This window comes from Hypanus sabinus, chromosome 22 (assembly GCF_030144855.1).
Source record: "Hypanus sabinus isolate sHypSab1 chromosome 22, sHypSab1.hap1, whole genome shotgun sequence".
Classification (NCBI taxonomy): domain Eukaryota; kingdom Metazoa; phylum Chordata; class Chondrichthyes; order Myliobatiformes; family Dasyatidae; genus Hypanus; species Hypanus sabinus.
Genome location: NC_082727.1, coordinates 15,516,161 through 15,531,171, shown reverse-complemented (window position 1 = coordinate 15,531,171; position 15,011 = coordinate 15,516,161). Strand labels below are relative to the sequence as shown.

The window sequence follows — 15,011 nt, the reverse complement described above, 5'->3', positions numbered from 1 at the left end:
CGCCTCATTGGGGGAACGATGTACTCACTTTAGAGAGGGCACAGGGGAGATTTACCAGAATGCTGCCTGGAGTAGAGTGTGTGTCTTTATGAGGGTGTGTTGAGCGAGTTAGGGCTTGTCTCCTTGGAGTGTTGAGAACGAAAAGTGACTTGATTGAGGTGTAGAAGATGGGAGGCATAGCTAACCAGAGACATTTTCCCAGGGTGGAAGTGGCTAACACACAGGGGCATAATTTTAAGGTGGTTTGTAGAAAGTATGGTAGGGGGTTGTTAGAGGTAGTTTTTTTACGTAGAATAATGAGTGTGTGGTGCTAGAGGCAGATACATTAGAGGCTGTTAGGTAGACACATGGATGATAGAAAAATGATGGCCTGTGAAGGAGGGAAGGGTTAGATTGATTGAGGGTAGGTTACAAGGTCGGTGCAAAATTGAGGGCTGAAGGGCTTGTACTATGCTATGTTGTTCTATAATCGAAGGAGTAATCATACCAGTATGGAAGTCGGAGAGGGGAAGTAACATCTTAACTGTTTTTGAACCTGTGGGATTGATCTTAGGAAGAGAGAATGTCCGGAAGGGTGTTACGGAGGCGGTGGGACCAGAGCCCCTGGCGGGGAGGCTGCTTCCTATGATGTGCTGAGTTGTGCTTCTTACAGTCAGGTGCATAGCAGGCCATTGTTCACCGAGGTCTATGGTGCGTCGATATCTGGTAGGTGATCAGAAATTAACGGAGATTTCAGTGCAGAATCTAGCTCTGCACTGGCAAAGTTGCCATCCTTTCTGGCGTGATGCTGCAACAAGAAAGCAGCATCCACCATCCAACCCCCCCCCCACCCCACCATCCAACCCCCCCCCACCCCACCATCCAACCCCCCCCACCCCCCCACCCCACCATCCAACCCCCCCCACCCCACCATCCAACCCCCCCCACCCCACCATCCAACCACCCCCACCCCACCATCCAACCACCCCCACCCCACCATCCAACCCCCCCCCCACCCCACCATCCAACCCCCCCCCACCCCACCATCCAACCCCCCCCACCCCACCATCCAACCCCCCCCACCCCACCATCCAACCCCCCCCACCCCACCATCCAACCCCCCCCACCCCACCATCCAACCCCCCCCACCCCACCATCCAACCCCCCCCACCCCACCATCCAACCCCCCCACCCCACCATCCAACCCCCCCCACCCCACCATCCAACCCCCCCACCCCACCATCCAACCCCCCCCACCCCACCATCAACCAACCCCCCCACCACCCCACCATCCAACCCCCCCACCCCACCATCCAACCCCCCCCACCCCACCATCCAACCCCCCCACCCCACCATCCAACCCCCCCCACCCCACCATCCAACCCCCCCCACCCCACCATCAACCAACCCCCCCACCTCACCACCAACCAACCCCCCCCACCTCACCACCAACCAACCCCCCCCACCTCACCACCAACCAACCCCCCCCACCTCACCACCAACCAACCCCCCCCACCTCACCACCATCCAACCACCCCCACCTCACCATCCAACCACCCCCACCTCACCATCAACCAACCCCCCCCACCTCACCACCATCCAACCCCACCTCACCACCATCCAACCCCCCCCCCCACCATCCAGTCCATGCTCTCCACTCTTTACTACATCAGACACAAGATGGAGAAGCCTTCAGTCCCCCATCACCATGTTCAGGAACAGTTATTATTACCCTTCAACCATCATCAGGCTCCTGAACCGGCGTAGATATCTTCACCATTACTCTGAACTGATTCCTTTCAAGCACTCTATACAACTCATATTCTGAGTCTTAAAAACATTGCACGGTTTGTCGTCTTCTGCACCTTGGTTGTTTGTTAGTCTTTGTTTATGTATGTTTATTTTTCATAAATTCTATTGTATTTCCTTATTTTCCTGTAAATGCAAGAAAAATAAATAGGTAATATAATGTAACATATATGTATTTTGACAATAAGGTTACCTTGAGTTTTGATGTCAGTGTAGGCTGAGTTGAGTACAAGTCCCCTGGCCTCATTTCAAAGTTGGTAGTTGTTTGAAGAGGTTGATATGTTTTGCAAGAGCAAGTTATTAAATTATGCCTTGGTTTCTTGAGGATAGTGAGCACTTGAACGATAGGAGGAAACACTGGACATTTTTAACCACACTCAATTAAAGTATCAGCACCTTCGAGCAAGAACATCTCAGTCCTTCACAGCTAACACATTTTAGTAAAGGGCAGGTACTGATTAGTAGGGATATTTTGCATGAATTAAGTCCCACTGGTGTGAAAGTTGCTAATCAGGCCATCAGCTGATTTAAAGATTAGATTTATTTGTCAGTGAAATGTGTCACTTGTCTTAAACAGCTCACAAGTATTACCATGTTTCTGGTGTCAACATGGCATACCCACAACTTGCGGTTTTGGAAGGTGGGAGGAAACTGGAGTGCACAGAGAAAACTCGTGTGGTCGTGAGGAGAGCATACCAACTCTGGGGAGAGTCGAGCCCTGAACTAGCACCACACTGAACACTACAAGACCGTTCTGTCCCTTTCTTTGAAGTTTTGGCTCCTTTGGGAGATGACGTGGATTTTAAAGTAGACCCAGGACAGTTGCTCATCTCTTGCAATGTGTGAGATTGAACTAACTGCCCCAGCAGATCTTTTCCAGTCTGTCATGAACATCGACCAGTACAACACATGACGAGGTCCTTCTGCCCACAATGATGTACCAAACTAACTAAGCTAATTACACCTGCCTGCACAGGGTCTATATCCCTCCTTTCTCTGCACCTCCATGTGCCTACCTAATGTCTGTTGTATACCTCCCCAGCACCAATTCTGCCAGCATATTCAAGGCACCCACAATTTCCTGTGGCAGAAAAAGAAATCTGCACTCCCCATCTCCTTTAGAACTTTTCCAGAAAACATTGGAACAGAATTAGGCCATTGAATCTGCTCTGCCATTTGATCACGGCTGGTTTATTTTCTTCAAATGCATTTCCTCTAATCTTGCGCGTGTTGACCCTGAGAGAAAGAGGAGTTTACTGTTTACTGTTAAAGAGCTGTTTACTGATGCCGTTTGTAATTTTATAAACTTGTCACATCTCCCGTCAGTCTCTGCTACTCCAGAGGGGGAAAAACCCAAATGTGTTCAACCTCTCCTTGCAGCACATGCCCTCCAATTTAGACAGTTGCTGATCTGTAAGAGAGCTCTGTATGTTCTCCCCATAGACTGCATCGGGTTTTCCTGGGCCCTTCGGTTTCCTCCCACAGTCTAAAGACATACCGTTCAGATTAATTGCTCATTGTAAATTGTCCCATGATTAGGTTAAGGTTAATTGGGTTTTGCATGGTTCGTGTGACTTGAAGGACCAAAAGGGCTTACTCTGTGCTGTATCACTATTTAAAATAAATAAACAAACATGCCTCTTTGTACCCTCTCCACGACATCCACATCCTTCCTATAATGAGAGACCAGAAATGAATGTCTTGCTCCAGATACGGCCTAACCAGAGTTTTTTTGAATCTGCAACATAATTTCCTGACCCTTGAACTCAATTGCTCAAGTAGCAGGCCTTCTCTACCTCAACTCTAATTTTGTGGCTATTTCTTTAATATGTATTTTTTTTTCTAATCGGAACAGATGAGACAAAACGGCACCTTTATTAGAAGTTTGTAAAGATTGCGCGTGCAACCAAAACTTTGACAAACTTCGAAAGATGCACAGTGGTTGCATTTGCTGCCTGGTGCGGAAACACAAAATGCCCTGGAAGAGAAAGGTCAACAGAAAGTAATAAATACAACATATTCCACCACAGGCAAAGCCTTCCCACCGTTGAGCACATCTACATGGAGCGCTGCCACAAGAAAGCAACATCCATTATCAAGGACCCCCACCATCCAGGCCATTCTCTCTTCTTGCTGCTGCCATCAGGCAGGAGGTACTGGAGTGTTAGGTCCCACACCCACTGGGTTCAGAACCAGTTATTACTCTACAACCATCAAGCTCCTGAACCAGTGTGGATAACTTCACTCACCACAACTCTGAGCGAATTCTACAAACTACAGGCTTACTTTCAAGGACTCTTAACAATTCCTATTCTCAGTATTATTTTGTTTCTTTCGCACAATAGTTTGTTAACCTTTATAGTTTTTCATAAATTCCAGTGTGTTTCCTTATTTTCCTGTATATACCTGCAAGAAAACAAATCTTGAGGAAATTTACAGGAATGTGCTTTGATTATAAACTTTGAGATAGATTTGATAGTTCCATGTTTCGTCAGAAATACTCTCAATGTATCTGCCTCAATTATATGTGAAATTGTACAGTGGGGATTCCAACTCTCAGATTACTCATGTGGAGTGTGCTGTCTCTCAAAGGGAATTAAAACATTTTCAAATGCTATTTAGACTCTGCAATATGGATAAGCTGTTCCTTGTGTTTACAGGCTCATGTGCCGGCCTTTGAGGATAGCATAAACACGCTGTTTGCGCCTCTCCTCATTTCCTGCATCACTCTGAATGAGAAGGTCTCTGATACGTACACCTCCTTTGTCAGTGAGAACAACTACCTCTTCGCAGTTCGCCAGGTGGGTTCAAGACGTTTGTTTCAGCTGCATGCTATGGTTTCAATGCCTGATGGATTTCACAAATAGTTTGAGGAGAAATATGTATGTTCATAAACCTAAGAGACTTCAGGCCTCCGATCTGTGCTGAAAGGCTTGCAATATGAATGAAGGACATAGTCATAGAAAAGTTCAGCACCGAAACAGGCCACATTTGGCCCTTCTAGCCTGTGCCAAACTACTTAAACGACCTACTCCCATCGACCTGCACCCAGATCATAGTCGGCCATGCTGCTACCATCCACGTACCTATCCAAACTCCTCTTAAACGTTGTAATTGAGCTTGCGTGCACCAATTGTATTGGCATCTTGTTCCACGCTCTCACCACCCTCTGAGTGAAGAAGCTTTCCCTCACGTTCTCCTAAACTTTTCACCTTTCACTGTTGACCCATGACCTCTGGATGTCGTCCCACTCAACTTCAGTGGAAAACTCCTGCTTGCATTTGTCCTATCTACATCCCTCATAATTTTGTATACCTTTGTGGGTGTTGGGCTGTCACTGGTCAGTGGGTCCTGGGTTCAGGTGTCTGTGTGAGCAGGAGGCATGAAGCCTGGTGAGTCGGCAGGCTTGGCATTCAGGGTCCCATCTTTGGCTAGTCCTGGAGTCGATTCTGAAGATCAAGGCCCAAAGGTCGATTGGAAGTTGAGTTTGATTGCTGAAGCCTGGAGACTGTATACTGGAGGCCTGTCCTGGGGGGAGGTGTGTGTGTGTGTGTGTGTGCGCTGACACCTGTGAGCTGCCCCAGTACATAATCAGGTTGCGTCACCTATTAATGCAAAAATGCATTTCAATATGCATGTGCTAAATAAATAAGTCTGAGATAAACCCATAGCTGTGGTTCAGTGATCAAAAGCACAATTTTCAGTGCTGGAAAGGAAAACGCGGTGCCCTGAGTACCTTGCAGGTCAGACTGAATCTGTGGAGAGAGAAATTGAATTAATATCTGACTTTTCAACAGATGAAGGAATTGTTCCCATTGGGCCTTTTAATGTTCCATACTTTCCCCTGATTGCTTTTCCATCTTCTCAAATTAAATTTGAGAGCAAACAGGTGATATTTAAGTCCCTCCATCGTTACTTCCTCAGGTTGTCACCTTTGGAATATCCACTAGTGGGTTACTTGAACTCATCAGTGAGGTACGGTATTTACACATCAGGACACTCGGGATCGATAAAGTATGTCTGTCTGTCTGACCTGATGGAGCGTCACAGCCCAAAGCATCAGTTCTTTAAAGATTCAGAGTACATTTATTATCAATGATTATCTTCTTCCCATAGACAGCTACAAAAGAAAGAAACACCATGGAACCTGTTCAAAGAAAGCATCAAACTCCCAAAATGCAAAAAAACAACAACAAATCATGCAAACAGCAAAAAGAGCCAAAAAAAAAAAGAATATAAAACATCAAAACCACAGAATCCCTGAAAGAGTCGAGGAATGTTCAGTTTAGTTCCATTCAGGTCAATTTAGTGCTGTGACTTTCGTTGACTGCGGGCCGTAGAACCAGTCCATCCTGATCAAAATCACACAGTGAAGAAAGGTGTAACCAGGAAGGTGTATAACTGCAGAGCCAATCCACAAACCGCGTTGATTAAACCTACTGCAGACTCGAGCCTCTGGGAGGAGAGAGGGAGGAAACCCCCAAAAAATGCTCCTTTCCGGCAGCGGAGAGAGAGAGAGCAGTCACCTGCAGGCAAATGGCACTCAACACCTGCTCAGCTTCTGCCCTTGTCCTCATGGATTTCAATCTTGCTTGAAACTTTAATCGGGAGATTGTTGAGACATGGAGTTGATGGTGCTTTCATGACCCATCTCCACGTTTCTTGGTCTACGGGCCACCCACTCTGCTCCAATCCTCATCGAACTCCCTTAGGAGACAGCAAAGCGCCAGATCGCTCAATCAGCCTTTGAAATGTAAATCTCGGGTTTCAATCACACTTCACTTAATAGCAGAATCATATTTGAAAGAAGAGACGCAGTAAAAGAAGCAGTTCCTTGAACTGGCTGAAAGATGTCGCCATTGCTTGTGTTGTTTGCTGGCGCCATTGCCTTCAAAAGATTCTTTTCCTCTCCATAGATGCTGCTGAGTTCCTGCAGTATTTTGTGTGCTTTACTCTGGATTTCCAACATCTGCGGAATCTCTTGGTGTTTGATTTCCTATCCAGATGTTCTCTTTTGCCCCTCTTGTAGGGCAGAAGCTACAAAAGCCTGAATGGACATGCCTCCAGGTTCAAGGACAACTTGTGCCACAATGTTATAGGACTATTGAACAGTCCCCGTACAAAAAAGCAGTCTCTGGACCTGGGAAATTAGTTCATTGTAGCCTTGCATCTTATTGTCTGCCCACGTTGCAATTTCTCTGTAACTATAACACTCTATTCTGCATTCTGTTGTTATATTCCCTGGTTCTACCTCAGTGCACTGTTGTAATGAACTGATCTGTATGAATTGCTTGCAAAACTTAAGTTTTTTCACTGTACTTCGGTATATGTGAAACTAATAAACCGCTTTTCCAAATTTAGATAATTGCATTTCTGATTTGAAATGCCATTGGAATCAACTAGCGATTAACAGTTGATGGTGCAGTTGAATGCTGGTAAGTCTCCAGCTACCCAAGGTAGTGTTGGTTTAAGATGAATCCTTATCTGCTTAAAAGTTTAAGAGAATGGCTGAGAATGAAGCTCCATCCTTAACCCAATTGTGTCTCTTTTGGATTTCAGTTTGGCGAGTGCACTTACATTGCTGTGAATGGAGATGGTTCAGAGAATGAAGATGATTTGAGACGGAAGATTTTTGTGCTGAAGAAGATCATAGATTTGCGTTTTGGATTGGTGACTTTGGATGCTACCATCCTGAAGAAAATGTATGTAATAATGATTTTTCTTGCTTCAATTTTTTTCCCATCAACTTGCATGTTCTTTCTCTCCTTTGGTCTGTCAGAGTGTCATACATTCAGTGGCCACTTTATTAGGTACACCTGCTCTTTGATGCGGATACCTAATCAGCTAATCATGTGGCAGCAACTCAGTGCATGAAAGCATGCAGAGATGGTCAAGAGGTTTGGTTGTGTTTCAGATCAAACATCAGAATGGGGAAGAAATGTGATCTAAGTGACTTTGACCATGGAATGATTGTTGGCGCCAGGCGGAGTGGTTTGAATATCTCTTAAATTGCTGAATTCTCCTAGAATTTTCATGCACAACATTCTCTAGAGTTTACAGAAATTGGTGCAAAAAACAAAAAAATAAAACACACGCATCCAGTGAGCGGCAGTTCTGTGTGTGAAAATGCCTTACTAATGAGAGAGATCAGAGGAAAATGGCCAGACTGGTTCAAGCTGACAGGAAGGAGACAGTAACTCAGATACACACGTTTCAACAGTGATGTACAGAACAGCATTTCTGAATGTACAACAAGGTAGCATAGTGGTTAGCACAATGCTTTACAGTACTAGTGAACTGGGTTCAATTCCCACCACTGCCTGTAAGGAGTTCTTCCTGTGACCGCGTGGGTTTCCTCCGGGTGCCCTGGTTTCCTCCCAAGGGCCAAAGACGTACCAGTTGATAGGTTAATTGGTCATTGTCAATTGTCCCGGTGATTAAACTAGGGTTAAATTGGGAGTTGCTGGGAGGTGTGGATCGAAAGGTTTGAAAGGGCCAGTTCCATGTTGCATCTCAATAAATAAATAGATGTGTTGAATCTTGAAGTGAATGGTGTTATGTACCCCTGGGGTTCATTTTTTTTCTGTGGTCTATCACTTTAAAATGTCGGGAGAATGAGACTGGCTTTTGGACACTGAGTTGTTACAGAGAGAGGGACAAAGCCTGCTGTGAGATGGTGTTATACAAACTCTAAAGCTGTTTTGAATATACAAAGACACTGCCTGCTTGTGAATTCTTACAGAGAGAGAGACAATGAGCAGCTCCAGGTTTGTCCATTTCTGCTGATAATCCACTCACACAAATTGAAAGGGAATTTCCCCAATCAAATCAACCATTCAATCAAACCTCAAATTTATGTAGAATGGCTCCCACCAATTGTTCATATCCCGGACGCAGGCCCCAATTTTGTTAGTACCTCGTAACGGGATAACAAGGACCAGCAGAAATGGACACACCTGGAGTCTGAGTCTTCCGTTATTAACACTTTTTATTAGTAACTATGTGATAAAGTAATATAAAAGCAGATAAAGCAAATAGGTTAGCAAAGCGGAAATATATAAAAGCCAAGCTTCTTCAAGCTTAGGAGGTAAATGGATACAGTCTTGCGATGGAATGTAAGATAGTTCAGTTCAATGCTCAGGTTAATTAATGAGAAATGTTTCTAACCCAAAGGCGAATGTTGTGAGAAGGCAATTACATTGATATTCCACAGATTCCATTACAGCAATACAAAAGAACAATACTTTTAGGTTTTATCTCTGAAGTTGCTCCACTCCACACACGAAATATCACCGACAGCGATCTTCAGCGAATATCCTTTCAACACAAGTGGCACCACACCTTAATTCAGCTACGGGACGTCCCAAAGTGGTGGCCACAGGATACTCAAACAGAATCCACGTATGGATTATCACCAACAGCAGTTTATCACTAAGGGGACCCTCTTCAAGGGAACCCCCACCCGGACAAGGGTTGACACACCGATAGATTCCACAAGGTTACCCCTAAACACACATAGCCACTTATCCAGTTCCATGGCATATGAAATAACTCCTACAGTGATTTGCCACAGGTGTGCCTTTCTTCAGTGAACTACCACACCCAGACAAGGGTAACACACAAGTGGTATTTACAAAGGTTTCCCCCTCACCACAGAACCCACTCCTGTGGATTCACTACGTGATAGTCACACCTTCATATTCGAATGGAACTCAAACTCACCCTTACGGGCTACAGAGGGGAGAGTCCAAACAGTGACCCCTTTGTCACTAGGTTTCTTCTGTGTCAAACCTTCCTCTCCCCTCTGCAAATTTCCTTTCGAAGTCACTGAATGTGACCACAAAAAGGAGACTGTCTTCTGTGGTAAAGTTATCAACCCAGGCAAGGGTTGAACACAGTGATAACTTCCCACCGGTCACACCTTTTCCACTCTGCAACAGCCACTGATCGATCCTCCCAACCCCAACCCTTCTGTGGGCACAACAAAGCTCATCCAGTGTCCAAAACCATTTGTGTGTCTAACAACCAGCTGACCTGGTATTTATCTCAGCATGCTGAACACCAGCCGTCCATCAAATAACACCGCTCTCGGTCACCATGGCGACCCACGAGCTGCTTGTTGCTCTCTCTCTCTAAGAACTCACAAGCAGGCAATGTATATTCAAAACAAGCTGTAGAGTTCTTATAAACACCATCTCAAGGCAGGCTTCGTCCCTCTCTCTCTGTAACAGCTCAAACAGTATCCAAAAGCCAGTCTCATTCTCCTGACATTTTAAAGTGATTGTTCACAGAAAATATGAACCCTAGGGGTACATAACAATGGGCCACATCAGCAGAAGACCATGAACATGCACTCAGTAGTGCCTCCTGTACCTAATAAAGTGGACACAGAGCGTGTATAAGTCAAGGTTGAGTTGAAGTAAACTGATAAGCAATTGAAGACATTGAAGCCGAGTTGGCTGTGATTTGCAGCCTGTAAGCGTTGTGGTAAAGCCATTGGGACACTGAAGCTCGGTGGTCTATTTCCTCTTTCACGGTTGGCAATTAAGTCAATAAAGTGTTCACAAGCCAGTATTTGTTGGATCTAACTGGGCTGCATGGCTTTGTCTGTAGTTAGTAATAAACTTGGTGAGGTGTCCAAGGGTTTGGTGACTTATTTACTTTGTGATTATTTAGAGATACAGCAGAGTAATGGGCCCTTCCAGCCCAGTGAGCCCCTGCCACCCAATTACACCTCTTTGACCAATTAACCTACCCATCCGAATGCCTTCGGAACGTGGGAGGAAATCGGAGCTCCCGGAGGAAATCGGAGCTCCCGGAGGAAATCGGAGCTCCCGGAGGAAATCGGAGCTCCGGGAGGAAATCGGAGCTCCCGGAGGAAACCCCATATGGTCAGAGGGAGGACGTATGAACTCCTAACAGAGAGAGGTGGGAATCGAACCCGGATCACTGGAGCTGTGATAGTGTTACGCTAACCGATACACCATCATGCTCAGGAATTGGAACACAGAGCGGTTGGAATAAATTTACAAAGCACAAGTGCTGGGAGTCTCTTTGGACAAGTGTCCCAGCCAATTTCGGCAGCCTTCTGCATTTGGTCGGAGTGTAGAATTGATCCTGGTATCTTCCGGTGTAAAAGAGGCTCTAAGTTACATTGGCACTACAGCACAGAAGCAACTCCTCTACGTTAATAGCCAGGTGCTGGTGTTTGTGTTCCATTTGAGCTTCCTTCCATCCTACTCACTGGCCTTGCTGTGTGAGCAATCAGAATCAGGTTTATTATATTGACAATGACATGAAATCAGTTGCTTTGTGGCAGCAGTATGGTGCAAAGACATAAAAATCTATAAATAGTCCAAAAAAAAAAGGAATAACAAGGTGGTGTTCATGGACCATTCAGAAATCTGAATTTAGAGGGAGGAAGCTGTTTCTAAGTCCATTGAACATGGGTCTTCAGGCTCCTGCCCTTCCTCCCCAGTGGAATGACCAAAGGAGTACATATCACAGATGAAGGTTTGTAGTGATGGATGCTGCCTTCTTGAGCACCACCTCTTGATTCAACGTAAAGGCTCTTTTTGAATATGTATCGAGGAAGCAAAACTAAAGAGCCAAGCTGACCTTGAGGAAGAATTTCAAAGGTGTAGTGGCCACAGAAAGTTGTAAAAATTAGTCAGCTCCATCATGAGTACTAGCCTCTGTATTATCCGAGTCATCTTCAGGGAGCGGTGCCTCAGAGAGGCTGTGTCCATTATTAAAGGACCCCAACCAGCCAGGACATGCCCTCTTCCAAACAAGGGAAAATCTGCAGATGCTAGAAATGTTGGAGGAACTCAGCAGACCAGGCAGCGTCTATGGAAAAGAGTTCAGTCGACGCTTTGGGCTGAGACCCTTCGACAGGACAGAGTGGGTCTCAGCCCTAAACGTTGACTGTACTGTTTTTCTATAGGTATGCCCTCTTCCCATTCTTACTGTCAGGGAGAAGGTTCAGAAACCTGAAGGCACACACTCGATGATTCAGGAACTGCTTCTTCCCCTCTGCCATCTGATTTTTGAATGGACATTGAGCACATGAACACTACCTCACTTTTTTTTTTATACTATTTCTGTTTTTGCACCACTCTTAATTTAACTATTTACTAATCATACATATATACTTGTTATAATTTATTTTTAATTTCTATATTATCAAGTATTGCATTATACTTGATAATACAACTTAGCTGCTGCCAAGTTAACAAGTTTCGTGACACACACCAGTGATGTTAAACCTGATAAAGGAAGCCTTTTGCTTCTAATCAATCTTTTGAAGATTTGGGATGTGGACAGCATCAATATGACCACAAAACACTGGGCAGCATGGTGGCACAGTGGTTAGCGCAACGCGTTATGGTACCAGCTGTAAGATGAGGGTTCAATTCCTGCCACTGTTCATAAGGAGTTTGAATGCTTTTCCCCCTCGTGATCCTGTGCGTTTCCTCTGGGTGTTCCAGTTTCCTCCCACGTTCCAAAGACATACAGATTAGAGTTAGTTGTGGTGTCGAAAGCAGGCTGCCCATAGTAAAATTATCCCCGATACATTTTGACGCAATTGACACAGTTCACTGTATGTTTTGATGTTCAGTGACAAGTAAAGCTTAATCTTAAAACATTGGAGCAGAATTAGGCCATTCAGCCCTTTAAGTCACCTTTGCATTTCAATCAAGGCTGATTTATTATCCATCTCAACCCCATTCTCCTGCCTTTGTTCTGTAACTTTTGACACCCTTGTTAATCAAGAAACTGTCAACCTTTGCTTTAGATACTATATACCCAGTGACTTGTTCTCCACTGCTGACTGTGACAATGAAATCTGGTGTTATCATTCCTTTTTACCTTGCTGTGGTTGAAAGGCAGTCATGTAGCACAGAATTGTGAAGCTCTTAGAACAGGCCCTGAGCCCATGATGTTCCAACCTTTTTAACCTACTCTAAGATCAATCGAACCTTCCCTTTCAACATAATCCTCTTTCATCTATGTGCCTATCCTGAAGTGTCTTAAATGTCGGTAATATATCTGACTTTACCGCCACCCCGGCAGTGTGTTCCACACACCTTCCACTATCTGTTTGGGAGGGGGAACCTATCTATACTTTCTTCCAAACATCTTGAAGGTATGCCCACTGGTGTTGGCCAATTCCACCCTAGCAAAATAGCCTCTGGCTATTCACTCTATCAATATCTTTTAACATCTTGCACGCCTCTATTAAGTCACTTCTCATCCTCCTTCGCTCTAAAGAGAGAAGTCCTAGCTCACTCAGTTTATTCTCATGATATACTCTCTAATCCAGGCAGCATACTGGCAAATCTCCTGCACACCATCTCTAAAGCTTCCACATTCTTCCCATAATGCAGCAACCAGAACTGAACACAATACTCAAAGGGTAGTCTAACCAGGGTTTTATCGAGCTACAACATTACCTCACAGTTCCTGAACTCAATCCCCTGACAAACACATAGGCTTTTTTAACCATTCTATGAACGTCCATTGCACCTTTGAGGGATCTATGGTCAAGGACCCCAAGATTGCTTTGTTCCTCAACAACAATGTTAAGAATCCTACCATTAATTCTGTATTCTGCCTACAACCCCATTTATCTCTTCTCAGCCCAGCACCTATCATGTCCCATTGACAACCTTCTGCACTATCTACGATACCACCAACCGTCATGTCAGCTGTAAGCTTACTGATCCACCTGTACACTTCCTCAACCAAGCCATTTATAAAAATATCAAAGAGCAAGGGACCCAGAACAGATCCCTGTGGAACTTAACTGGTCAGCGACCTCCTAGGCAGAGTACAGTATACTGTATAAGCAAAGACCCACTGCCTTGTGTAGGCAAACAATTCCTAATCCATACGGCCAAGTTTCCTGGATCGTTACCAAAAGCTCAGTAACCTCTTCCCTTGCTTCCCGAAGTAGCCTGTGGTAGATCTCGCACAGCCCTGGCTACTTACTAATGCTTCTTCCTGCTCTCTCAGGTTGAGGCCCCAAGACACTGAGCAACGTTGCAAGGTGTGGAAGATGCTTCAAGACCTCCTGATCACGTATAGTCGCCTGAGGGCAGAAGACCAGAGTTTCCTGGTGGAGGTGATGTAAAATTACTGTGCAGCGAGGTTTCACATCCTAAAGTAGTTAATGGAGTTGTAGGTAAAGTTCTGTGTCGACGAACACAATGTTCTGCATGAAGTTTTCATCGCCAGCCTTATTGAACAAGGTGACACCTTGTTATAGGCAAGTTGTGGAAGTTTGGAGAGGGTGCAGAGGAGGTTTGCCAGGATGTTGTCTGGAGAATGGAGCATGCCTTATGAGGAAAGGTTGAGCGAGCTAGGACTTTTCTCTTTGGAGTGAAAGAGGATGAGAGATGACTTGACGGAGGTGTACAAGATGAGCCGCACGGAGAGTTCCCAAAGTGGAAAGGGCATAACTTTAAGGTGACTGGAGGAAGGCATAGAGAAGATGTCAGAGGTAGATTCTGTGCACAGAGTGGTGAGTGCATGGAACTTGCTGTCAGGGGTGGTAGAGGCAGATGCATTAGGGGCATTTAAGATGGGCAAATTGATGAAAGAAAATAGAGGGCCATGGAGAGGCAATGGTTAGGTTGATCTTGGAGTCGGTTAAATGGTTGGCATAACATTGTGGATTGAAGGTCCTGTACAGTTCTATATTCATTGAAAGTCAGGAGTATTTGGGGATCCTGTGATGAAGGAGCTTGGCTTTGAACTACAGCTGCATGGTCTGGTGATCGTTTAATAGCCAGAAGCGTGAATCTTTTCTACTCGTGGTACGCAGATAAAGCAGTGGTTGTCTGAGGGGATTTTTAATGGGCATTTGCTTGGGTAATTCTGTTTCCGTGATGGTAACTAGATTAAACAGTTTATTAGAAAGCAAATCCCTCCCATTTATAAACATTAGAGCAGATGCTGGAAATCCAAAGTAACACACACAACATGTTGGAGGAACTCAGCAGGTCAGGCAGCATCTATGGAGAGGAATAAACAGCTGACATTTTGGACTGAGACCCTTCATCAGGACTGGAAAGGGAGGGGGCAGAATACAGAATAAACAGGTGGGGGTAGAGGAAGGAGTACAAGCTGGCAGGTGATAGGTGATGCTCTTTATTCCCTCCATAGATGCTGCCTGATCAGCTGAGTGCCTCCAGTACTTTGTGTGTCTTATTCCATAT

The 15,011-nt window shown here is 45.1% G+C and overlaps 1 protein-coding gene across 1 annotated transcript in view; it reads left to right on the top strand.

The window, feature by feature from the left end:
• hps1 (HPS1 biogenesis of lysosomal organelles complex 3 subunit 1) overlaps positions 1-15,011 on the top strand; it is a 58,348-nt gene that overhangs the window by 1,385 nt on the left and 41,952 nt on the right. Inside the window, exons 2-4 of the mRNA XM_059947105.1 lie at positions 4,449-4,589; positions 7,348-7,490; positions 13,807-13,915. Of these exons, the coding sequence (XP_059803088.1) occupies positions 4,449-4,589; positions 7,348-7,490; positions 13,807-13,915 (393 nt within the window). The remainder of the gene's footprint in view (positions 1-4,448; positions 4,590-7,347; positions 7,491-13,806; positions 13,916-15,011) is intronic.